Raw genomic sequence first — 27,270 nt, 5'->3', positions numbered from 1 at the left:
CCGATTGGCCTGGTGTTCCTCCAGGACAGGGTTGGGAATCACTGCCCTATGCTATGCTGCGACTAAAAGTGGCCTCAGATTTTTAAGGATGTGCAGTTCAGATCCGTGAGATCCGTAAGGTCCGCGTTTTACCCCTTTCCCACCTCAACGTACGTTCTCTCGCTCAGCCCCTAGTGCTAGTATTACCGCGAAAAGTTTACGTTTGCAGAGCTGAGCAGATAGGCACATGCAGTCTATTTCCTGCAGCTCGGCTCCTCTACCCCCCCCCCTGTCATACTCAGAGGGGCGGGGGAGCTCATGTTGCCCGGACTCTTTCTCCGCCTTTGATACACGGCCAGCAGCTCAGGTTCGGCCCGTGCCAGCTCCCCCCACCCCTTCCCCCACTTTAATAAACCCCGGGCTCTCCCTGCCTCCCTCCACGCTGCTCCTCCCCGTACCTTAGCTCGCGCCCAGGCTCTATAAAAAGAGGCGAAGCGCCGCGCGCAATTAAGAATCAATCGCTCTAATGGGAAGGCAGGAGCCAGCGCCCCCTCCCCCACCGCCCTCGCACCTGTCCGCGTCGCGCTAACTTCAGAAGGGAGCCAAGACACGGCGGGACGCCGCAGGATCACCAGTTGGCGTTCGAGACATTATTTGGCTGCCAGAAGCCGGGCGGATATATCTCTCTCTTCGGTACCAGGCGCCGGGATATCGCAGCCTCTGCGCGCAGTTATTACACCCACCCTCGGAGACTGAAGTTAAGAAATCGGGGCCACTTTCATGTATGGTTTTTTTTGGGGGGGGGTTCCCCGGCCCGTCTCCTGCCCGCCCGAGTGCCCTGGACGGCGGAGGCTCTTTCCGGGAGCGGCCACCAGGTCGTGTCAGAAGGTGATCGGGGCCGAGTTTCTATGAGGCGATTAGCCTGGGACCTGTCCGCCAGCCCAAATTCTCCTTGACCAGGAGAAGGACGCCTCGGAGAACTTCACGGTTGTGGCTGCTTAAAACTTTCAGATGAACCGTGCACTTCTCTAGGGAGGCTATTTTTTTTTTTTTTTAAAGCACCAGAAACTTTGGGATCTGAATCCAGTATGAGTTTTGGGTTGTTTGTCCTCTCTCTGTGGTGGTACCTGATCTTAGCTGCTGCAGAGGTGAGTTTTGCCTTTCACCCCCCCCTCCCCCTCCCCCTCCTCTCTCTTGTCTTCTCAGATAAACTTGAACTTTAAACTTAGAAACCTGAACGCAGCTTCTTGCCTCTTATCTGGCCCTGCTTTGGAGCCAAGTGCAAGGCTTGGATTTCAGCGGTGACGCTTTCTTTTGATTCTGCGCTGGAGGCGACCTCGACTTGCTTTAATTTGCAAATGCAACATGCTTTTTGCTCCAGGGGGGCTAGTGGGGCTGCAGGGCTCCCAGTTTTGCACGGAATTCAGGTCGCTGGCCAGCGGCAAGTGGGTAATTGCATTGGGCAGGGCTTGATTTTACCACTTGTTTATATGTTCAACCTGTTGCGAAATTATTTAACTTAAAAAAAAATTTTTTTTTAAGACCAACTTTTCCCACATCGGGGTAGAATTGTAATTTGCCCTGGCGCGGAAAGGCCTTTGAATTTAAGGGTTCCTTTTATCAAGCCGCGCTAGCGGTTTAACGCGCGTAATAGCGCGCCCTAGCCTACCGCCTCCTCTTGAGCAGGCGGTAGTTTTTGGCCAGCAGGGGTTAATGCGTGATGAAAAGTCGCAGGTGTTAACCTCGCTAGCGTGGCTTGATAAAAGGAGCCCTAAATGGGGTTGGCACAATATGTTTTTAGACGTGTTAGCTATGTGTATGTCTATAAAATCAAATGCATACATGTCCCTGTATGTGCTGAGTAATTTTATATCTATGCATTTGCTTCACCCAAACCATCATTCCGTTAAACTTGGAGGGCCTTAAGCCCTTTTCTGGAGCTGGAACATATAGCTGTAGCTGTTGACCAATCAATGGTGATCAAGGAAAATAGAGCAGTGCTTCATGTGTGACATCACAAAGGCATTCTGATAGTCACAGTCAATCGGAAGAGCCTGGCAGTCAGAGCAATAGCTGACTTTTTCTAATAGAAACTTCATCCCTATATGGCAAGGAATAATAAATTTAAAATATTGTAAAAAAAATTTTTTAATTAAGCTAACTTTATACAGTTTTGACTGTTGCCCAGCGATGGGTGCCTGCAACCTGTTCTGATTGCTCATGTGTCAGGAGAAGGCTTCTATAAGCAATTCTACCTGAGCAGAAATTTCCAGAGTCTATATAGATCGGTAAAACGTAGGTGTGGGAATTTGCACATGCTTGGCAGATGCATGCGTAAATCAATTAGTTAACAAGGCATTAACAGACAATAATTGGATTTAAATTGCCACCGATTTGCCCGCATCTGCCCTAGATTTTACTCTGCGTGCAACTTGGATCAGGGAAAGTGTTCCAAGAAGTTAGGCATGATGCACGCCCAACTCCCACAACTTAGGCGCTAGCATTTACCCCAGGTTTTAGTAGGTATAAATGCTGGAATCAGCTGTAAGTGCTGGATAGAATAGTATTTTCGGCACCATTTATAGAATTCTCCCAAAGAGTAAATCCTCTGTGTAATAGTCAAATGTCCACCTTTCATTAGGATTGCTGTTCACCCATGCAGAGTTTCTTGGTGCAGGATAGGGCACAGCCCTGAGAAGCAGAGGCAGTCATTGGATTAGTCAGAATACACTATGTTTTGTGTTGCTCTAGGGTAAGGTAATAAAAATGCCTGAAGGAAGCAGGTTGGATCAGTTCTGCTCTCCAGGAGGCACAGGTAAATGGCAGCAGGGAAGTCTGCCAACATTTTGGAGGGAGGGAGGGGGGAGGAAAGAGACGGAGCTAGAGAGAGTTAAATGTAGGGAAAAGAGAAACAAGAAGATGGCATAGAGAAGGGCATCTGGAAGAAAGGGCGAGAGTTAAAAATCGAGGTTTGCCTTGGCAGGCTGAGAAAATGAGGGGGCGTGAAGGCGTGCAGGTTGCACTTGCCTGTGATTCTGTGGAAGAATTGCCCTTTTGTTCTTTGATCTTGGAGCATGGTTTGAAGTTGTTATGTGGTCCCCAGCGACACGGGCAGAAGATGTATCGGCACGTCTACTGGGAGCAGAGTGCCCTGCACATACCCATAGGGTTCTTTCCTCTTTCTTCCTCAGTCTGCATCTTCCCTCATTTGCCTCCCTCATGCTTCATCCTCTGCCCCATCAGATAGTTCTGTCTCACATACACTTCTTTGCATGTTCAGGATCTCCATCCTTTCAAAATTCAGGTCTCCTAACCTAGTGCACTCCACCATTACTACTACTATTTATTATTTCTATAGCACTAAAAGGCATACATTTATAGACAGTCCCTGCTCGGAAGAGCTTACAATCTAATTTAGACGGGCCATTTCAGGGTTGGGGAGATTATGGTAGAGAAAACGATACAGTGGGTCTAGGTATCTGACAGCAGTGAGGGGGAGTTGAGAGTTGAAAACAGATTTTAAAAAGTGGGCTTTTAGCTTAGATTTGAATACTGCTAGGGATAGAGCATAACGTATTGATTCAGGCAGCCTGTTTCAGGCATATGGTGCCGCAAGAAAGAAGGGACGAAGTCTGGAGTTGGCAGTGGAAGAGAAGGGTACAGATAAGAGGGGCTTGCCCGATGAACATAGATCACGGGGATGAACATAGAGGGAGATAAGTGAAAATAGATATTGAGGGGGGGCTTCAGAGTGAATGCACTTGTAAGTCAGCAAGAGGAGCTTAACCTGTATTCAGAAATGGACGGAGAACCAATGAAGTGATTTGAGAAGAGGGGTAATGTGAGAATAGCACACTCTGCTGCTTTCACATCTTGCGCTTGGTTGTCGATGGCCAGTGATTGCTCTGTGTTATGTTTTTTTCCCTTTGCCCTGCGGTGCCTGGTGCATACAAGGCCTGTTTGGATTTATCCCATCCTTGGCTGTGTTTTGGCAGCAACTCCTGGACTGGATTCCCCTTTCTCCCTTTTGATTGCTGCAGAGGTTGCCATCTGTTTCCAAGAATGTAGTCTAAGCTGGCCTGGCTCCTCGCCAGACTGCTCCAGGTTCCCGAGTCCTGGAGAACAGACATATCCGCATTCTGATGGAAGTGCAGGGAGGTCAGAGAGAGCGGAGTAAAGTGGAGGAGGCGTAGGATGGATAGAAGGGTATAAAATATATGCGCCACCCTGCAGAATACAGGTCCACATACCACGCTGCGTGCCAGTTTCTGCTACTCCACAGAGCTTTCTGCTAACACTTTAGTGCTTCCTCAGTGCCAGTTAAAGCTACTGTGGCCACTGCCTGTCTTGCAGTCCACTTTCCATTGTGGACACTACAGAGTAGTGTGTACCAGCCTCTGTACCTGTGGGTATTTTGCTGTGTCATATATAGCTTAGAATACAATTACCTCCTTTCTCTTGTAAACTTGCAGTGTGCATCCCTAGCAACTTGTCAGTAGTAAGAATGGTAATTCAGACAGGCAGTTTATACGTTACCTGGCAAACCTGGACATGTACGCGTGCACACATCTGCAAGGGCACGCCTGTTATTATATAGACACATACGACACTCATGGACTGACGGATGTTACAGTAATGTGTGTTTTATATGCTAGGTTTTTTCAGTGCACCCAGATATACATTATTAAATGGATGGAGAACCAGTTGAAAAGAGCATGTTTATGGCTTGACACGATGGCATGTTTCCCCTTCCTCTGGTTGCAAAATTAGGCAGTTCTGGGTGGGGAAATTGATGGGAAGACACAAGCTAGATAGTGTTTCCTAAGGGTGGCAGCAGGGCTATTACACTATATGGGTGAGGACATGGGGGGGGGGTAGGATGAATGAGAGGGGGGAGTGTGGCACAGTGGTTACAGCTACAGCCTCAGCACCCTGGAGTTGTGGGTTCAAACCCATGTTGTGCCTTGTGACCCTGGGCAAGTCACTTAATCCCCCCATTGCCCCAGGTACACTAGATAGATTGTGAGCCCACCGGGACAGACAGGGAAAAATGCTTGAGTACCTGAATAAATTCATGTAAACCGTTCTGAGCTCTCCTGGGAGAACGGTCTAGAAAAACTGAGTAAATAAAAGGGGGGGGGGTGATTTTGAGCATATATTTGTGTGTCTTGAGCGTGTAGGGATGGATCTTCATGAGGTGGTGGGGATGAGGAGTGTGTGTGAGAGAAAGAGTGATGGGGTTGAAGGTGTGAGGTGAGCAGTGCAGGTATAAAGGGAGGGGCGTAAAGGTTACAGTAAGGGGTGTGTGAGAAAGTTACTGTCATTCTTGGGGCAGGGGGTGGGATGTGCATATCTGGATGGGGGAGGTGGGGTGTGTGTGTATGTACATAGAAACATGATGGCAGATAAAGGTCAAATGGGCCCATCCAGTCTGCCCATCCGTGGTACCCATTATCTCTTCCTCTCTCTAAGACAGGGGTGTCAAAGTCCCTCCTGGAGGGCCGCAATCCAGTCGGGTTTTCAGGATTTCCCCAGTGAATATGCATGAGATCTATTTGCATGCACTGCTTTCATTGTATGCTACTAGATCTCATGCATATTCATTGGGGAAATCCTGAAAACCCGACTGGATTGCGGCCCTCCAGGAGGGACTTTGACACCTCTGCTCTAAGAGATCCCACGAGCCTATCCCAGACTTTCTTGAATTCAGACAGTGTCTCTGTCTCCACCACCTCTTCCGGGAGACTGTTCCACACCTTACCACCCTTTCTGTAAAAAAAAAAAAAAAAAAAAAAAGTATTTCTTTAGATTACTCCTGAGCCTATCGCCTCTTTAACTTCATCCTATGCCCTCTCATTCCAGAGCTTCCTTTTAAATGAGACTCGACTCCTGTTCATTTACGCCACGTAGGTATTTAAATGTCTCTATGTGGTGGAAGTGATAAGCATATGAGGAAGGATTGTTTGAGAAGGGGGGTGTGTGCAGATGGGAGCGAGGTTTGTGTGTATGGGAGTGATGAGGTGGGAGAGGGGGATAAAGGCTCCTCCCCTTTCCTTCTCAATCCTGTCCCTCTTTATGTCCCTTCCTGTACTTATTTCTAACTTTTTTTTTTCTGAATGCCCTCTTTCATTATTGTGGCAGGCAAATATTGTTTGTGTTTTTTAACTCACAATAAGTGTAATCATTTTATACTTTAACATCCAGCAGATGCTGCTAGTGCCAGGGGTAGGAAACTCCGGTCCTCGAGAGCCATATTCCAGTCAGGTTTTCAGGATTTCCCCAATGAATATGCATGAGATCTATTTGCATGCACTGCTTTCAATGCATATTCATTAAGGAAATCCTGAAAACCCGATTGGAATACAGCTCTCGAGGACCGGAGTTCCCTACCCCTGTCCTAGTCCTTTTGACTGTGGAGCTCTCCGTGGTTTCTTGTGCCAGTGGGGATTGAATTCCTTCCAATAGATCTTGGAACAACTCTTCTGTCATGCAAGTGCAACCAAACCTAGGGTGTACAGAAGGAGTAGGCAGACAGACAAACTCACCCCAACAGGCACCGTTTCTTGATAGGAACGTGCTTAAAACAGACAACCTCCAAAGCACCACTGATTTCTCTTCCTGCTTGCCTGAGTTCAAACTTCACAAGTGGCATAGTCCTGCAGTTATGAGGATGCTGTGTTGGGAAATAAGTCACATTCTTGAGAAGACCCCACAGAATGTCAGTGAATGGAGCATCCAGAGAAGTGGATATAGGGGTACAGCATGACCAGAGTGTCTAGATGGTGGGATGGCCGTGATCACTTTTGGTTCAAGAAATGCCATAGTACTATTAACTCTATGGTGTGCACATGTCATGACATGATTTTGGTTAATTTGAAGATTAGCACTATAACTTTATGTAATCGCTCTTGTGCAAGCAAAACTCTGTATATTGAAAATGTGAAAGGGATGTCACTTCCACACCTCTTTCTATAGATTCACACTTGTCAAAAGTTTCTTCAATATTCACCAACCCTCAGAAGTGCCACCACGATACTCAAAACATTTCACTGTATCTGGCTTCACGCACTATATCTTCACTGGGTCCAACTTTTCTAACTGTCTTAGTTGAATTGTTTTTAAAGTTATTTTTAAACATTTTATAAACAACCATTTCTAAGACAGGTACTTTATTTAAAGGACTTGGTGGTTGTATAATACGGCAAAAGCTTGTAGAGGGATATGAGCCTTGAAAAAACATGTCAGCATAGCTGTCCCTACAAACTGACCACCTGAAGGCAAAAAGTTAAAAGCTAAGTACCTTTCTTAGAAATGGTTGTTTATAAAATGTTTAAAAATAACTTTAAAAACAATTCAACTAAGACAGTTAGAAAAGTTGGACCCAGTGAAGATATAGTGCTTGAAGCCAGATACAGTGAAATGTTTTGAGTATCGTGGTTGGCACTTCTGAGGGTTGGTGAATATTGAAGAAACTTTTGACAAGTGTGAGTCTATAGAAAGGGGTGTAGAAGTGACATCCGTTTCACATGATCTTGGTTAAGGCAGTGGGGACAAGGAACAATTTAATTGGGTATGACTGAGCCTCTTGATTGGGTAAACAAAGCTATCCAATTAGCTGGTGAGGGAGAATGGTGTGATCTTACCAGAAAACTGAATGGAAGAATGTCACTATTAAAGATGGCAAGTAACGGTTTCCAGGAAAGCGGGAGTATCTCTTTCCAGACTGGATGAGAGGTTTTTTTTGAGAAGTGAGCACACAGTAATGCACTTTCAGTAGCAGAAGGGATAATGACGAAGGCTTCCGGCCTTCTTTCTTTAAGGATTTCCACTCTTCACTTCCCTTATTTTAGACAGCTGGTTGTAAACCTTTTTTAAAAATTTTGGTCTGATTTATCTGAAAATCCCCATGCTTGCAGACAACGGTAGTGAAACCGAGTGCTGCGTTGTTTGGGTCTCGTCGTATTGGGGCTTTGTGTGAGATGGGGGCGACTGAATCAATTTAGCACACACTAGCTTATTTGAGGTACGCTAAGTGAACGCTCCTACAGGCAAAGACTACTATTCCCATCTAGATGCAGCGTCGCAGGGGCTGCTTGATCTCTCTGCCTTTACCTTCACTTTTTCTGAACTGAGGATCCTACAGTTTCCGTAAATGCTGTTACTCTTCCATAGTTACATAGTAAATGTCAGCAGATAAAAACCTGAATGGTTCCTCTGGTCTGCATTATAAATTGTCTTTTTCCTTTGATATTTCTGGACCATAGACCGTAGAAGTCCACCCGCTACTGTCCTTAGGTTCCAACTATTGGAGTTACTGTCAAAGCTCACTCCAGCCTATCCAAACCATCTTGTTATTTATTTACATTGGTTTTCTAAATTTGATTTGCCGCAGAGCTGTAGTCTCATCAAACAGTTGCTTTAGTCTCAGTTTAAACTTGGTTACTTTTCTATGTACCTTCTAGTAAGGTTTTAGTTTAGGATCTTGTGTGAATTGGTCTTTTCTATTAAGTACTGGAATGCTTTTCCTTTTTCTTTCTGCTCGCAGACTAGTTCCATAATATATATCGCTTAGACTTGGCTTAGCTAAAATTGGTGATTGATCAAGAAACAATAAAACAATAAACATGTGTCCGCAACTTAATGAGCCAATTACAGTCAATAATGGATGGATGCTAACAATCAATTATTGACTTGACTTGGCACTAATTTAGATTTGTGTGTGCATGCTAATTCTATAACCCTGGTTGCCTAAATCTGATAGTGTGCAACACAAAAGGAGGTACAGCCATGGGATGAGTAAATGTGTGCATAGTGTAATAGAATAGTGTTATTTATGCGCCCAAATGCCATGAGTTGAAAATCAAATCAATGAAACTTGGTCACAAAATCTTATGGTTAGCTTACTGTATTGCATCACCAAAAATAGAAATCAACTACTATAGTCTTATCATAGAAAGGCCAAGGTAATACTTCAAGAATAGTTAAATTAAAAATAGGACTATCAGAAGCAGTTCCACACATAGGATATAATTTCACTTATGGCGAGGTCTAGGACTCATCAGAACGGAAGAATTGTCACTGCTGGGTCAGACCAGTGGTCCATTGTGCCCAGCTGTCCGCTCCCGCGGCAGCCCTTAGATCAAAGACCAGTGCCCTAACTGAGACTAGCCTTACCTGCGTACATTCTGGTTCAGGAGGAACTTGTCTAACTTTGTCTTGAATCCCTGGAGGGTGTTTTCCCCTATAACAGCCTCCGGAAGAGCGTACCAGATTTCCACCACTCTCTGGGTGAAGAACTTCCTTACATTTGTACGGAATCTATCCCCTATTAACTTTAGAGAGTGCCCTCTCATTCTCTCTACCTTGAAGAGGGTGAACAACTTGTCTTTATCTACTAAGTCTATTCCCTTCATTATCTTGAACGTTTCGATCATGTCCCTTTTGTCTCCTCTTTTCAAGGGAGAAGAGACCCAGTTTCTCTAATCTCTCACTGTACGGCAACTCCTCCAGCCCCTTAACCATCTTAGTTGCTCTTCTCTGGACACTTTCGAGTAGTGCCGTGACTCTCTGTTGGTGGCCATTGGTCAACCTCTACTCCTTGTTTTTTTAGATTGGTTTTTTTTGGAGGGTTTTCTCTTTTCCTTTGCAGGTTGTTTTCATTGATTCATTGACCAGGCCCTTCTGAAGCCAATTAGGAATCAACTAGGCATTCTGCATGTTTCATAATCTTGGTGTTAAAGTAAAAATCTTCCTGCATCCCTTAGATATGCTCAGTCTTAAGGTATTTAAGCAAGGATTAAAAACTCATCTATGTAATCAAATCCTCATGACTAGGGAACTGGTGGTCTCTGGAAACTGCTGAAACATGAGATATAGTTATTTAATTGGTTTGTTCTGTTATCTTTTATGTTTGTGTTCTGCAGTTTAGTAATTGAGTGTGCTATCAGGTTGTTGTTACATTTAAACCAACAGAGTTCTTTTCTTTTGGGTTTAAATTTATTTATTTTTTTTATATTAATTCTTTATTGGATTTTCATTTTTTTATGCTAATACAATCATATTTGAGAAACAGTATCCACCACAAATCAATTTATATTGGAAATAAATTTTAGGAAAAATAGAATAACATTGTTTCAACTGTTAATTAGTCCACAATCGCTGGAGAAGGTGTTTCAACAAAATCGAAGATAATTTACTCAAACATTTATTAGGAAATAGGACGGGAACCTAAATTAATCCCAACCTACTAACTTAGAGCTTTTATTCCTGACAGGGGTGCTTACAGATCTCACATCATTTTCTAAGATAAATCTCGTCAATTGTGCAGACTCAAAGAAAATATATCTAGCTCCCTTAAAATTAACAAGGCATTTACATGGGAATCTTAATACCAAGGTTGCACCCATTTTTAAAACCTGGGGTCTCGTAAGCAAAAATTGTGTCCATTTTTAAATGTTGCTCTGGATACATTCTTATCTTTTGATTCGGAAACAAAAAATCTTTATATTTAAAATAACAACTTCAACAACCACTCTATCTGATTCTAGAGCACTTTGAACAAACAATGGCAAAAGTCATTTGTTCTGAATCTGATTTCGCTAATAAATTTGTCAAATCCAAAACATCTAGCGCTGGTTCCTGGGGATCTTCTGGAGATTTCTTCTTTCCCAAGGAAATGTAATAAATTTTTGAGATGGGGGGGGGGGGGGGAATGAGTTCCTTGGAATTTTCAAAATCTCAGAGATATTGTTTAAACATATCTAGTGCTGGAGTAGCGGCTACTTTAGGAAAATTAATCAATCTTAAATTCTGTGTTCGTGGGTTTAAAATTTTTAAATGTTATACACCACTTCAACTTTACTCTAGCCAAGGAAGCAGTTCATCAAACCTTTCAATAAACGATAAACTTACCAAATCATCCATGTAACCCTTAACTGTTCTGCATGTGCTCCGTTAATTAGTAAAATCTCTTGACTGCACAGTCTTCCTGCCTGATGAAAATGGAACATGAGGGACGGTGTGTGATTCTTTAGTTCCTGATGTCCTTGGAGGTAGTAGCAGAATCATCGTCTAGTCATGTCGGTAACTGTTGAAGATAGTATTTGCAGACAGAACATATCCTGAGCTTCAGAAGTCATTTACACCAATGATAACCGGTACCCTGAGAAGAGGTGAATTGTGAGTCAATGACAGTCACACGTTGCAGCCCAAGGTTGGCTTTGTTAGAAGGACAAACCTGGATGCACTGAGGCCCAGGTGCACAAAGCTCTGTCAACCTGGTAAAAAAATACCAGGTTGGGAGCTATTTTACTTTTACCAGCTATGCTAGCATAAATAGCATGCTAATGATATTTGTGCAGAGTAGCCCGGTGAAAAAGGGCAGGAACCATGCCTGGCGCCTGCTTAGAAAAGCAATTTCTAGGCACAGCTCTTCCTCTTGCCTACAGCTGCCATTCTTGCCCTCTGCCCAGCTGATGGCTGCTCCGGACCCACGATCAACTGAGAGCTGGCAGAGGGGAGAGCAGTGGCTACCAGCTTGGCTGATTTGCAGCTTCCCCTGCTTGCTCTGGAGCCGTGATCAGCTGATCAGGGCTTCCCCTATGGGCTCCTGCTTCAGAACCGGCAGGCAAACCCCAATCGGCTGAACACAGTTCTATCAGTTGAGCCGGCATTGACTTCTTTGCTGGCCCTCAGCTGAGTGCGGCTCTGGAGTCACCATCAGCTGGGCAGAGGGAAGGAGAATGGCAGCTAGCTGCAGCCTGGGTCTTGGGTGGGTTTTTTTTTTTTTTTTTTAGAGGGGACACAAGTGTGTGTGTGTGTGTGCTACATGAGTACACAATACTCGCACAACAACTATCGGCAGCTCCAGAGCTCCCAGAAAATATCCCCGTAAAAGGGGGAGGGGCATTCCCTCTAGTGCATCACAAGGAGAGCTCATTAGAATATTAATAAGCTCCTTGTAATGCATTTGCATAGGGTTCTTAGTGGCTGCTACTAGGATCAGTAGCAGCCCTGGAGAACCCTTCTGTGGGTCAGAAGCTGGGCTTCCGTGACAGTATGACTGCTTTTAACAAGTCTTACCAGCACGGAAAGCTTTTGAGTATTGGGGCATTGGTGTAGCAAGGGTGAGAGGTGCCCGGGGTGGGGGGCACCCCTCCCCCGCCCTCATCTCTGGCCCCCTGCTCCTTTCCCAAGCCCATATGCTGCGCACGCCCGTTCCCTTCCCCCGTACCTCTAGTTGAAGTTGCTCATGGCGGTCAACAACGTGCTCCTTGCGACCTCATCAGTTCTCCCTCTCGACATCACTTCCTATGCACAGCACCCAGACGTGACATCAGCGGGAGAGCCAATGGGGTCACGAGGAGCCTGTTGTTGACCGCTGCGAACAACTTCAGCTGGAGATATAGGGGTAGGGATGGGGTCATGCACAGCAGGCAGGATCAGGGAAGGAGGGGGTGCAGACTCAAGGATGGAGGAGGGGTGCCAGCCCCCCCTCCCCGTTGCACCTCTCACTATGCCGTTGCCCTGATGCTCAAAAGCTTACTGTGCTGGTAAGACTCGTTAAGGCAGACATACTGGCATGGAAGCCCAGCTTCTGACCTACAAAAGGCGTTTTGGGGAGAAATGGAAAGAGGTGAGGGTCAGAGAGGAGGAGGGATGCTGGCACCCTGCCCCTTTTGCCCCCTCCCCCCCCCCCCTGTTACTACGCCACTGCATCGAGGCCTGAAAGAAGTGTAGATGCTCTGTGAGACTATCTTTACTGACAGCCCACAAATCCAAGCCAAGCCCGGGCAGAGAGCAGCTGGAAGCATGTGGGGCTCACTAAGTGGAAAGCATGAGCAGAACTCGGCTGAAGCAGGATAAGGCAGAAGTTAGGGGATTAGCTCTGGACTTGTGATCCTCAGTAACAGAATAGATTAGTGTTAGCATTTGATGAGAGAGAGAATTTTTGGGGGGAGCGGAGGGCAGGATTGGTTGAGCCTGAGAACTTATACAGTATCCCCCTGATTCTATAAATGGCACCGAAAGATGGGCACGTGATTGGAGCACAGTTATAGAACAGGGTCACTTGTGTGCATTAGTGCTGCCCGATTCACGATTCGAATCGATTCACCAATTCACTTCGGGTGAATCGATTTAAAATAATTTAAAAAAAACCGGCTTCCCGATTGGACCCTCCCCTCTCGCCCCCCTAAAGCAGGAGCGGCAGCGCTGCTCTTGCTGGCCGCTGCTACTGCACCTGCTTTAGAGAGCGAGGAGGGAGGGTCAGTCAGGAAGTGCTGCTGTCGGCTTCCCCCCGGCGTCAGATTTCCCATCCTGGCGTCAGGCTTTCCCCCTGGCCTCCCCGCACTGTTTACTTTCTAGGTGAAGCCTGCAGAGCAGATCGCGGTACTATTGTCTTTGCAAACTGCTTTGAGGCTGTTTCCTCCACTGCGATCCTGCCTCTGACGTCAGAGGAGGGGCGGGACCGCAGCAGAGGAAATGGCTCAAAGCAGTTTGCAAAGAAGTTAGTACCGCGATCTGCTCTGCAGGCTTCACCTAGAAAGGTAAATGGTGCGGGGAGGCCAGGGGGAACACGGAGGCCTTCCGGGGGGGGGTGTACGCAGTCCTTCTGTGGGGTGCAGGCCTTTAAGGGGGGGACAGGTCAGGGATGGTGGCATAGGCCTTCAAGGGGGGGGCAGGCCTTCAGGAGTGGGGTGCAGGCCTTCGGGGGGGACAGACCTTCAGGGGAGGGGCCCTGGTGTAGAAGGGGAAGGGGGGGGTTTTCAAAGAAACGTGCATATGCCAGACTTTTGGGGGGGGAAAGAAATAATGGGTCTAAAAATAGAGGAGAGGGAGAGAGATGATGGACAATGGGATTTAGGGAGGGAAGGAACAGAAAGTGAGAGAAGTTGGACACAAGGGATGGTATGGAGGGGGGGATAGAGGTACTGGGTAAGAGGGTAGTTGGGAAAAGAAAGGGAGAGATGGTGGACCCTGGGGTGGTAGGGAAGGAGAGAGAGATGCTGGATGAAAGGGTGGATCTGTGGATGGAGACAAAAAAAAGAAAGATGCCAGACCTCCGGGGAAGGGAAAGGAAACGGAAGGGGAGGATGGAGATGGCAGATGGATGGTTAGCATGGAGAAAGAAGAAAGAAGGAGACCCTGGCAAGCAAGTTATCGGAAGACAACCAGAGACTGGGACCAACAAGATTTGAGTAATGATCAGACAAAAGGTAGAAAAACTAATTTTGTTTTCAATATGTCGCATTTGAAATGTGTATCCTGCCAGAGCTGGTATTAGACTGCAAATGTGAGCTAGGATTTAATAGAGAGAGGAAAAGTCTTTTTTGTTTTGTTTATTTTGTTTACACCACAGCGCCAGTGTGGTTAGGAGAAGGCAAAGGGGGTGAAGAGGCTATAAAATAAGCCCACCAGGATGTTTGAAAAAAAACCCACCCAATTGGGCAGGAAAATCGAATCGAAAATCCAATTCAATAGGCTGAATTGAATCAAAATTTTTTTTCCTTAATCAGGCAGCACTAGTGTGCATAAACTAATTGGCGCTTAATTGGTGATAACTCTCAATAACTGGCCTTAAGTGCTAATTCCCCCTAATTAGGAGTTTTGCACATAACTGATTATATCCTTATTCTATAAACAGTGTGCCTAATTCCTGCAGTGCATGCACATCTCCTAAGGGGGCATGACCAGCATTTGATTTTATAGAATACTTGCATTTATGCACCTAAATGTCAGTAGGTAGGCACGAGAATGTGGAGCCTGCCGTTATATAATTCACACTTAGGTCCCTATTCTGTGGTCCATAGTCTGTTACTGAGAAAGACATGGGGGAAGCCACTACTTGCCCTGGATTGGTAGCATGGAATGTTGCTACTTCTTGGGTTTTGGCCAGGTATTAGGGACCTGGATTGGCCGTGAGAATGGGCTACTGGGCTTGATGAACCATTGGTCTGACCCAGTAAGGCTATTCTTATGTTCTAAATATTTCTAAGGTGATCTTGAAACTACAAAATTAGCCAGGAGGGAGACTTTTTGGACAGTCCTTGTTTTGAACTTACATCTCAGGGAAGTAATACAGTATTTGTAATCCCTGAATCGCCTCTTCAGAGCAGTGAATCTCAACCTCATCCTTGGGGGAGGGACACCTGACCAGTTGGGTTTTCAGGATATCCATCAAGGGGAGAGTGTGACACAGTAGTTAACCTACAGCCTCAGAACCCTGAGACTGTGGGTTCAAACTTGCGTAATCTTCCCTGCACAAATCGCGTAATCTCCCCATTATTCAAGGTACATTAGATAGATTGTGAGCCCACCAGGACAGACAGGGGAAAAATGCTTGAGTACCTGAATAAATTCATGTAAACTATTTTGAGCTTCCCTGGGAGAACAGTATAAAAAATTGAATAAATAAATATATCTATCTTGGACATTGATCTCTACCTCTTGGCTTTCTTCCATTTAATTTTCTCGCTCACTGTCCTAAGATTCTAACCTCCTCTTTACCATTCAATGAATAGGCATGAACTTGATTTGCATATAGTGCCTCCATTATGTGCAAAGTTCTTTTATGCATATTCATTGTGGATGTCCCAAAAACTTGACTGGCAAGGGGGGTACTCCAGGACTAAGTTGGGAAACACTGGTTCTCAGATTCAGAATTGGTTCTTAAAACTGTCCTGGCGGTCCACCAGTCAGATGGCTTTTCAAGATATCCCTAATGAATATGCACGAGCAAGATTTGCCTATAAAGTAGGTAGTAGGCATGCAAATTTCTCTCATGCATATTCATTAGGGATTTCCTGAGAATTCGACTGGCTGGGGGTCTTCCAGGACAGGTTTAAGATCCACCAAGATACAGTTTGTTCATTCATGCATTCATTAATTTTTCTATACCGTTCTCTCAGGGGACCTCAGAATGGTTTTACTTGAATTTGTTTAGGTACTCACTGGTGTAGTTCAAAAAACAGAACTGGATCTACTGGATCTGGGTAAATTGACAGTTATATTAAGGAACCACAGCTCTGTCACTAGTGGTGTCAGGTCAAAAGCGCGCCGGGACAAAGGCGCACCCAGACAATTGAGCACAGCGCGGAGGCATGCGCCGCTCTAAATTACTGTTTTTAGGGCTCCGGGGGAGGCGTGACATCGCGCCACGTTGTGGGGGGTTTGGGGGGTTGTAACCCCCCACATTTTACTGGAAACTTCACTTTTTCCCTGTTTTTAGGGAAAAAGTTAAGTTTACAGTAAAATGTGGAGGGTTACAACCCCCCATAACACCGGCGCGATGTCTATTAAGTAAAGTAGGGGGTTCCCCCCACGCCCCCCTGTCGGAGCCCTAAAAACAGTAATTTAGAGTGGTGCGCACCTCCGCGCTGCGCTCAATTATCCGGGCGCGCCTTTGTCTTTCGTGCCGTTGTCTATGAACCGTCACTAGTGTACCAGTGCTTTGATTAATTAAGGTCAGGGAATGCCTAAAATTCCCCTTCTATCCTCTGACACACCTTTTACTTCTCTCCCTTACCCTTTCCTTTGAAAAGGCCAGAGGATGTGGTAACAGCTGTTAATGAACCTGGGTTTAAAAAAGGTTTAGACAATTCCTGGAAGAAAAGTCCATAGCCTGCTATTGGCAGACATAGGGGAAGCCACTGCTTGCTCTGGGATCAGTAGCATGGAATGTTGCTATTTAAGTTTCTGTCGGGTACTTGTGACCTGGATTGGCCACTGTGGAAACGGTATGCTGGGCTAGATGGACCATTGGTAGGACCCAGTATGGCTACGGATTACCAGACATCCAGGAAAACCTGAACATCTCCTCTTTTGAGAGAACTGTCTGGGTGCCAGGAGGGATTTCCAAAACCTGGCAGTTTGTCTGGGTTTTGGAAGTCCCCGAGCTTGGGTCCATGTCTGGAGGTCCTCTGTGCATGCATGGACATTGATGCGATGATGTCATACGCAAATGCATGTGTGACATTGCATTAACGTCCATGCATATGCAAAGGCCCTCCAGATGTAGCCCCAAGGTCAGGGAAGGAGACTGATGGTTTGTTTAGGAGCAGGGCTGGGGGGAGGAACGGGGCAGGGCTTGGGGTGGAATGGAGCAGAGCCAGGTGTCCTTCTTTTTTTTTTTTTTTTTAAGAGGAAATCTGCCAGTTCTATGTATGGCTATTCTTATGTTCTTAAGAGGGCAAGAAACAGGGCCTTCTGGAGCCATCAATACAGCTTCCTTCTTTATTTCATTTTGTTTCTTCCTTTCTCTTCTTTTCAGTGACAAGTTTTCCTGTCTGCTTCCCTCCCCCTCTTCATGGATCCCTTACTGTTCCTTATATTCAACTTGATGTATTTTCTCTGTATTTATAATGTATTACTTCTTTCCCTGCCATACTGGTATTTTCTGCATTATATTGTAAATGCTTTCTGTCTTTATCTGCTTTTAAGTCCATTATTCTAATTTGTATTTTATCTGTATCCCATGTATTAGCTCACCTTGTTGTGAACCGCCTAGAACCTTTTCGGTATGGCGGTATATAAGAATAAAATTATTATTATTATTATTATTATTTCCCTCCCAGAATTGTTGGTCCTCCCCTTCTCATGGGAATCTCTGTAGAAGCTTTAGCTGTTGTTCAGCAGCAGGGAGGCTGGATGTTTTCAGTCTGAATGGGAGGGGGGTCTAGGTTAGGAGGTGGAAGAATTTCACAGCTCCATCCATCCCCTCCCTGAACAACCCTCTCCCTCCTTCCCAGGCAGCCCAGCAGTTCTACATCTTGAAGACATTCATCCTCCACACTGCCACTCCCCATGCCCTTCCCTAATCAGGGCCAGGAAAATTATTCTGCATGCGTGCACAGATTCCAATACAGATCATGCCCCCAGAATCTTTCCCAAGCATGTAATGGATCTTTAGAGATTCAGGGTCAATGTCCATGTGGCTGCAGTCCTGCTACATTAGTGTACAGTAGGTACAAAAGGGCAGTGTGGGCACACAAACTTGTATTCGGAGACAGAGAGACAAGGGGGTCAATACTGGGCCGACAGCGGTCAGCGGTTTGGGCCGGCAGTGGCAGTATGCCTGGATATTCAATGCTGGGCTATGACCTTGCATATTTGGTTATACCTAGCCAGATAACACTTACACAGTTAAGTTTGATATTCAGAGCTAAAGCAGATAAGTAAAACAGAATATAAGATTGCAAGTGTTAATATTGGCACTTAAATGCATAAGGATCGACTCCTCCCCTCCCCTGGACTGCTCACAAAATAGCCGGTTTTGGCATAGGGACTAACTGGGAATATGTAGTGGCACTATCTGGTTAAGTGCTGCTGAAAATACCCAGTTAGCTCTGGACAAGCAATTTCAACAGCCAGGAGCCTTTCCTAGCCATTTAAAAATTGCTTTAAATATCTGGCCCAAGGTAGGATTGCCATGTTTCCGAGGCCTGCTCTGTTCCACCTCCTACTCTGCCCTGTCCTGCCCCCTGCACAAACATCCAGTCTCCCCGAGCTCAAGGCTGCGTATGGAGGGCCTCTGCACATGCATAGACCTTGACACGATGTCACACCCATGCATGCATGCATATGACATCATTGCATCGACATCTGTGTGTGCACAGAGGGCCTCCAGATGTGGACCCAAGCTCGAGGACTTCCAAAACGTGGACAGACTGCCTGTTTTTGGAAATCCTTCTAAACACCCAGACAACTCTTTATAAAAAGGACATGTCCAGGTTTTCACGGACATGTCTTTGGTAACCCTAACCCAAGATATTTACCTATACGCTACGACTTAAGTTATTTTGCCTTTCTCAATATTTTTATTAACCACCTTTTCAAGAAAAGATTCACAGAAAGTTGTTTACAATACATTGAATAGTAATCAGGTACTCTTAAGTGTTTTCTCTATCTGTCCCAGCAGACTAGGGTTACCATATGGCTCCAGAAAAAGGAGGATGGATTGAGACAGCTGGGTTTTACTTCCATTGCTTTCAATGGAAGCAAAACCTGGAGTCTTATGGTAACCCTATGGCAGATTCACAATCTAGCTATGGTATCTGTGGCAATGGAGGGCTGGGTGATTTGTACAGCGTCACAGGGAGCAGGCTGGGAGCGAACTCATAACCTGAGGGTGCTGAGGCAGCAGCTCTAACCACTAGGCCACTCTCCATTCCCTTTTATGGTTTTTTGTGTAATTTATGTCTCAGTCCTCCCTTAGTTTCAGAAGCTGTCCTTTCTGTGAATTTATATGGCGAAATGTACATAGGAAACCCACCTGGATCTGCCAGTCTTGCTTGCATGTGCCAGATTTGCTGAGAAAATGCTAAAAGACCATGACAAAATTTCTCCCTAGATGTCTAAATTCCATCACCTGCTCCTGCCTGTGAGGTGCACTTTGAGACAAGAGTGGAGAAACTAACACTTCTATTACAGATCAGATATCGGTTAAGAGAATGGAGCCGTGCAAGGCAAGAATGCAGCTAGGCCTCACATGGCTTTATGTTGCAAAGCATTACACATTTTGTAATTTTTGCATGAATGATTTTTTTTTTTTTTTTTTTCCTGTCCCAACAGTAATTAATTCTGGAATAACAGTAGGGTGCATGGTGGAGCTGGAGTACATTGGCAGAGCTGTGTGTAGTGTTGGAGTAACAAGGGGTGTTGCAGGTCAGGACTGAGGTGTGTTGGCAGAGCTGTGTGTATGTAGGGGGTGGAGGAGAGGTTCTAGTTCTGGAATGACAGGGGAGCAAAAGGGCAGAAATGAGGTGCACCAACAAGCCTTTGTGACTGCTTCTGCTAGAAAATCTGGTTTACCATACTTATCAGAGTCGATCAGACATATATGGGACGTTATTATATCTTAAACCTCCTTTGGACCGATATATAAGCCGGCTACTCCTTATTATGACCGGGGTAGCCATACAGATGGTTACTCGTAATTGGAAAAATTGTGATCGCCTTAATTTTCCTTTCTTGGTGAGCAAATTTATGCGCTATAGGTATAAGAAAATGAATGCTGATATGTTGGGGCATAGCACATTATTAATTTGATTTGGGGCCCATTGACGTCTTTTTACTTCGTTATAGTTGTCTCTTATCTTTAGTGTGTGTTTTGGGTTTTTTTAGTGGAATTACACACACATCCAGGGTAGGGTGGGAAGTTGCTTTGTTATGTTCTATGTCTACAGGTTATAGAAGGGAGGGGAGTTATTCTTTATGCATTATTATTGACAGATTATAAATGCTTACTGTGGTGGATTAATGATTGTATATATAAATATACTGTTGGCTTGGAAAAATTAATAAAAAAAAGTTGATCATACATTGCATAGTTATATAAATTTGGCTCAATTGCCAGACTTCAATTGCCTTCTTTCAGGCTGGTGCAGCGATTACTGTTGATATGAAACCCAGCCTTCCAGTGTGACACTTTTATATAGGATCCCATTCCACAGTCAGTGTAGATGCTGGGACTTGCAGTCCTGCTGTTGGGGGGGGGGAACTGGGCTATGGATTCCGTAATGCAGGTGTAGTGAAATAAAAACAAGGAAGCTAGTCATTCAGCCCATATTTGAGGATACTGAGTTCTCCACCTGACTGGGGCACGGAAGGATGGTTTTGTACCTTGGCTTCCTCCATGGGTAACTTTAACATCAATTTGTTTTCTTTTTCCTTCTCTGGCAGGGTGATCCTATCCCCCAGGAAGTTTACATGAAGCTGAGGGGCAGCTCAATTCATTCCGTCGCTGACCTCCAGCGTCTCCTGCAGATAGACTCCGTAGGTAAATCTGTGCTCAACAACCTTTCTCTCTCTGTCAGCCTTCCTGCTCCTCCTGTCTGCAGTGCCCAGTCTCCTGGGAGGAGGAGTAAGGGTATCTCCTTGCCCAGGCCTGCTTGCTATGTTACAGGAGCTGCCATGTGGCACCTACATCTGCAGAAAACATCCTAAATCAGGATGCGACTTGTGGGTTATTACGACAGGATGGATTTTGTCTCTGTAGTTGTGGTAATTGATATGGCAAAACGAATGAATCCTGAGGCACAGGGGTTAGGAGAACAAAAGCGATAGTTCAGTCCTGTGACCCTCTAAGAGTGAAATGAATGCCTAGCACTTGCAGATGTCAGAAAGCCATCCTCTGCCTGCTTTTGGAGTTGGCATCTGTGACGGGGATGGTCCCTGGCGTGTGGGAAGCATGTACATGTGCAGATGTTAACACGCGCCGAGCCAACAGGCCAGGTCAAAGGCTTATTTTTAATGTCGCTCGCAGGGACTTCTATTCTTTACCGACCTCTGCAGCTCTCTCCCCTTTTTGTTTTGTCTGTAGCTTGCTTTGTCGATTGCGGCCGATATGCTATCTGTGAAGGAACAGAGTTTCCTGCCTTTGTTTCCTCTGCCAGTTGGGCCAGTGGCTTGTTCTCTGAAGCATTCCTGCTCCCTCCCAGCCCCCACCAAGTGAATTTCAAAAATCGCTCTCCCATCCTTGGGGTTGAAGCATATTTTGTCCTTGGCACCAGCTATATCAATCATTGTTTCCCTTGGGAAAGACCTAGAACAGTGTCCTCTGTCATTCTTGGAATGTTCGGCACCTTCCAAATTTAGTTGCTCTGCGTTAACAAGGTTTTTATTCTTACCAACTTTCCCAGTCCCCCCACCCCCACCTCAGCTACCACCTCCATCACTCCATGTGGTGTATATACTGTAGGAGAGGATGCTTCTTCTTTTTTACTTCTACCGTTTCTATCTCTGATAAAATTGACCTTCAACTGCTGGGGCATTGTGGAGTGGGAGAGGTCATGAGGAAACTGCAAGGTGGCCAAACAATGGTCAGGTTTTTTTGGTTTCCAGGCAGTGGTACAATGGTAGGCATTTCAAATTTAGCTGTGGAATGTATTCCCACGCCCAGCTGTTCAGGACGAAAGAGCCACACCTGCTTCTCCTTCCAGAGCTGCCAAGTAGCCCAGTTTCTGGAGGAAACATCAAGTCAGTTCTAATTTTTTGTTTTGTTTTAAAATATATCCATAAGGCATAGGGGCCTTTGTAATACATCTTTCTTCCATTTTTAAATTGCTACTACACGTTCCAAACTGCAAAAGGAGAGGTAGTCAAAAAATCAGGGGAAGCGGGGAAAGAAGGGGACCTGTCATTGCTCAATAGCTACACCTGCTGGTTACCTGGGAAAGTACTTATGCCAGATTATGGAGGGGGAGAGCAGTCAGTGCTGATCAGTCAGGCACCTGTCACAAAAGCAGTATGGGAGTGACACTGGGGGGGGTCTCCTCCTTGAAATTCATGCAAATTAGAGAATTACACGGTGACAAAATTCATCACCGTTCCTGTCCCCGCGGATAACCGCGGGAAATAATCCCATGCCATTTTCTAGTGTCTATCTCAACCTCAGTCCTTCTACACCAGCATTCTTCAAAGCAAAGCTTGCGGGTCAGTGGCTGTGGCCATTCATACTCTGATTCTTATGTGAGCCAAGGATAATGAAGCCATTGCATCATCACTGATGTGATTGGCTGTTAGACACTGGTGGAATGAGGCATTATGACATCACAATGTCTGCTCTGGATACCAGAGACTGTCATTCTGTAGTGTCTGTTTCAACCTCAGTCCTTCTACACCAGCATTCTTCAAAGCAAAGCTTGCGGGTCAATGGTTGTGGCCATTCATACTCTGATTCTTCCCTCTCTCCTTAAAGAATGACATGAAGATGGTTTCCCGCGGTTATCCACGGGGACGGGAACGGTGATGAATTTTGTCACTGTGTCATTCTCTAATGCAAATAAAGACTCGGATCTCAGCCAGCACCACAACGCCAGTTTCCAATTGAACTGCAAACCCAAAGGAGAAACCAACCAGCCTAACATTTCACTTCAGAACCTGCCACTTATCAGGTATTTTAGCCTTTCCGTTTCTCTCCTCTCCTTCTGTTGTATTTCTAGGGGCTGGTTTGCCTAGCCGTTACCACAGATGTTTGAGTTCCAGCCTGTGGTATCTGCTTCATAATGCTGAGAAGATGCATTGGAATGGGGGCATGGCACTCCCTGTCATGCGTTTTGCTTATTGACAGGGCTGGTGTCATATGTGCTGAGGCCCAGGGCAGATATGAAGGAGAACAGTCACAAAACATGGCAGCTTTCTGTGTCCTCATCAGACTGAGGCAGGCTTGAAGTCCCCTGTAAATAGGGATCAATGCTGTTTCTAAGGATTGGCTGAGTGTGTGCAATTTTTTTTTTCTCATGTGACTGACATGGTTGAAAATTATTATTTTTTTTTTCATGTGAGCAAGTTCTAAAAACCAACCATTTTCCAGATTTGCAAATATTTTTGTGAGCGACACTTCTAGAATGTATAAATGATTTGCTCATGTGCTGAGCTTAGAGGGAACATTGATGAGGATTCATGGCAATTGACCTTGATGTACACCCCTTCCTCCCAAGTCTATGTACCTTTTACCTGTGGACTTGGGCGCCAGATTTCAAAGCCCATGTACACTTGCACTTTTCCACTGAAACTTGAAATGAATACAAAGATTGTATGTTATGAATATTTATTTATTGGGGTTTATTATCCACCTCTGAACAGGTTCATCCAAGGTGGTTTGCAGCTTGATGTCAGTTTTGTTAAGAGTAACAATAGTAAAATGATCAAACTTAAGCAGAAATAGAGTCAATGAGACAAAATTATAAGAACATAAGAATAGCCTTACTAGGTCAGACCAAAGGTCCATCAAGCCCAGTAGCCTGTTCTCACGGTGGCCAATCCAGATCACTAGTACCTGGCCAAAACCCAAAGAGTAGCAACATTCCATGCTACCGATCCCAGGGCAAGCAGTGGCTTACCCCGTGTCTTTCTCAATAACAGACTATGGACTTTTCCTCCAGGAACTTGTCCAAACCTTTCTTAAAACCAGCTACGCTATCTGCTCTTACCACATCCTCTGGCATTGCATGCCAGAGCTTAACTATTCTCTGAGTGAAAAAAAATTTCCTTCAATTAAAAGTATTTCCTTGCAACTTTCATCGAGGGTTCCCATGTCTTTGTAATTTTTGATGGAGTGAAAAATCGATCCACTTGTACCTGTTCTACTCCACTCAGGATTTTGTAGACTTCAATAATTCTATCCCCCCTTACTCTTCTCTTCTATATATAAGTTCATGTAAACCTTTTTTTTTTTTCCTTCTCTTCCTATATTTTAAGTTCTTGTAAACCGTGCCGAGCTCCACATCGTGGAGATGAAGCGGTATATAAACTTAAGGTTTAGTTTAGTTTAATTTAGTTCAATCATATCTCCCCTCAGCAGTCTCTTTTCCAAGCTGAAGAGCCCTAACCATTGTAGTCTTTCCTCATACGACAAGAGTTCCAGCCCCTTTGCCATCTTGGTTGCTCTTCTTTCAACCTTTTCTAGCTCCACTATATCTTTCTTGAGATAAGGAGACCAGAATTGAACACAGTACTCCAGATGGGGTCACACCATGGAGTGATACAGAGGCATTATAACATTCTTAGTCTTAACCATCCCTTTTTTAATAATTCCTAGCATCCTGTTTGCTTTTATGGCCGCCGCACATTGGGCAGAAGGTTTCATCGTATTGTCTACAATGATACCCAGATCCTTTTCTTGGGCACTAATCCCCAAAGCAACTGAATCCTACAAACAGTAATAACTTGATAGTATCTGACATATCAGGGGATCTTGTCAGATACTTGTGACCTGGATTGGCCACTTTTGGCAACGGGATATGGGCTTATGGACCTTCGGTCTGTCCCAATTTGGCAACTCATGTTCTTATGTACAACTTGTATGAACATTGAAAAATCATCGCCCCTAAACCCCCCCTGTATCCACCTCTCCCACTTCCTTAATGAACAAAATTACAAACACAACAAAAGGTATACTGTGGATTCTTCAGTACACCTAAAAAATCTTATTCCCCCTGCCTTTAAACCTTTCACCTCTTTAACCAAGTGTAATAAGTGAGACCACTCCTCGTTGGTAGAGTCATTATGATCCAGTCTGATTTATAAATTCTCCATCTCTCCCACAGTACTCAGTTTCAAAAGCCAATCAGCAACAGTGGGCTAGATGCTTGTTTCCATTGGACAGCTATCACACTCTCTCTGTATGGCGTCTTTAAATATTTCCTCCCTCATCCTAAACACAGGCTGGGAAACATTTCCTCTCACTAGAGCTATGAAGGTTTATTCTTTATTGTGAGCTTCTATACCACTACTAATGACTGGAGAGTCAATTCAGCGGTTTGAATGAGCTTCTGTAAATGGTGCTACAATACATGAGCTTCTGTAGAGGTGATACAATACAGAGTTATTATGACTGGCATAATTATGGCATAATCAATCATCTACTTATGTTACTGGCACATCGATCATTCTACAAGGTCAAGGCTGTGCAATAGCATTCATACCTTTAGCCGTATCAAGTGTGAGCAATTTTCAGATATCTGAACAAGGCATGGAAAATGCTTTATTCATCTGCATAAATCACTTTGAAAATTCTTTCCACCGTAAGAATTGAGTACAAGCAGGTTTCTGTATTGGGGCTGTTATGTGAATGAGATTTGGTAGGAACTCAAGTAAAATGGTATTGCTGCAATGAGTTTGACCCTTATCTCAGAAGAGTAGGGCGAACAAGACGACTTCACCCCCCGTGATATGTCTAGGGACTTATTATATATTTAAAGATCCATGTTTGCAGCTTATCCTTCTGTAGTAGAAGCATAGTGTGGAAGCCTTCTTTCTTTCCTCAGAAGCTCCACTAAGGACTCGTGCAGCTGATGGTTGATTGTACTTTCGGTCTTTTGACATCTACAATTGTGGACTTTGCATTACTGGAATTCTATTGTTTTACCCTCGAGGAAGGCACTCTGCTGCCAAAATATGGATCTGAGCTGGGCTCTTATATAGAGAATGGGTACAAATTTGTCCCCATCCCCGCAGGAACTCAATTTCCCCATCCTGTCCCCACGAGTTTATCACTGTCCTTGCCGCTGAACCATTCCTGTAAGCTCTGCCTTAACCCTTTCAGGACCATAAGGATCGTAGGCCAATTTTTGTGGTTTTGACGACATTTTTATGGTAAAAAGGGCTTGCAGATGCCAAAAAATTGATTTTTTTTTTGTGAAATATCATTATTTTTTTTAAAAAAAATCAAACTTCTGTCTTATGGACAGTGTGGCAAGTGAATCTTCTCGTCAATCTGGCAACGACGCTAATGAATGAATGTCGGAACCAGTTTGTTTACATAAAGGCAGTATCATATGGAATCCGTACATATCAAATTTAGAACTGTAGACTATCCAAATCAAAATTTATAGGATTTTAAAGTTATGGGACAAATATGTCCCTTGGTCCTGAAAGGGTTAACCGCACAGGCCTCAGACACTTATAATTTTAAAGGGTGTGAGGCTTGAGCAGATGAGGACAGAGTTTGCAGGAATGGGGCAGGGGCAGGAAAAGAACTCGCAGGGACAGGGCAGGAAAATGAGTTCCTGCGGGGACAGGGAAAAATTTGTCCCCGTGTCATTCTCTATTCTTATACAGTACTCCCCTGATATTCGTGGGGGTTCCGTTCCAGGAAAACCCATGAATCTTGAAGAACCGCAAATACGGTTTTTCATGGGGGGGGGGAGACTGGAGAGGGCAGCGGGAGAGAACAGCCGGAGCGCTGGCGAGTGAAGGAAATCACTCGCCGTATGCTCCGACCGCCTCTTCCTGTACTAAAGTCGGGCTTTGCCAATCAGGAGCTGCGTGTCAAAGTCGCTGCACACACATGGCTTGTTGCTGCATCAGCATGGGGGAAGCAGGAATAAATCAGCAGCAGTTGGAGGATGGGGCAGGGAGAAAGAAAGAAAGAAAGGGGAGGGGGCAGGGAGAGAAAAAGAAAGACAGATATCTACAATGTTGTTACCTAAAAATTAGTAGATGTCCCTTTTTGAGGGGGGAAAAAAGGTCACTTTAAGAATGACTGCTGCCAAAAACACAATCCCTGCTGGCAAAGGATAACATTAGCACATTCAGGTGTGGAGCCAATATTTCTAGTCTTTGGTTAGCCAATGAGACCTGTTTCATCCAGACAAGTCATCATGGGGTGATAGAATAAGAGGAGGGAGATTCAAGGGGATAATAGAATAAGAGGAGGGAGATTCAAGGGGATAAAAATAGACTCTTCCTTCCAGTGTTTGCTTTCAGTGTAGCAGCTCCCTGCTGACACTGTCCCTCTTGGGGGGGGGGGGGGGAGGGGGAGCAAATGCATAACATTTCCTTTCTTAAAAT

General features: G+C 44.9%; 1 protein-coding gene across 1 annotated transcript in view; it reads left to right on the top strand.

Annotated features, from left to right (window-relative positions):
* Positions 1–371: 371 nt before the first annotated feature.
* Positions 372–27,270, top strand: part of PDGFB (platelet derived growth factor subunit B) — a 74,858-nt gene continuing 47,959 nt past the window's right edge. Inside the window, exons 1-2 of the mRNA XM_033929471.1 lie at positions 372–1,127; positions 20,659–20,755. Of these exons, the coding sequence (XP_033785362.1) occupies positions 1,068–1,127; positions 20,659–20,755 (157 nt within the window). The 5' untranslated portion in view covers positions 372–1,067. The remainder of the gene's footprint in view (positions 1,128–20,658; positions 20,756–27,270) is intronic.

Source organism: Geotrypetes seraphini, chromosome 2, assembly GCF_902459505.1.
Source record: "Geotrypetes seraphini chromosome 2, aGeoSer1.1, whole genome shotgun sequence".
Taxonomy (NCBI): Eukaryota; Metazoa; Chordata; class Amphibia; order Gymnophiona; family Dermophiidae; genus Geotrypetes; species Geotrypetes seraphini.
The sequence above is the reverse complement of the archived record's forward strand: the minus strand, read 5'-3'. Positions and strand labels throughout refer to the sequence as shown.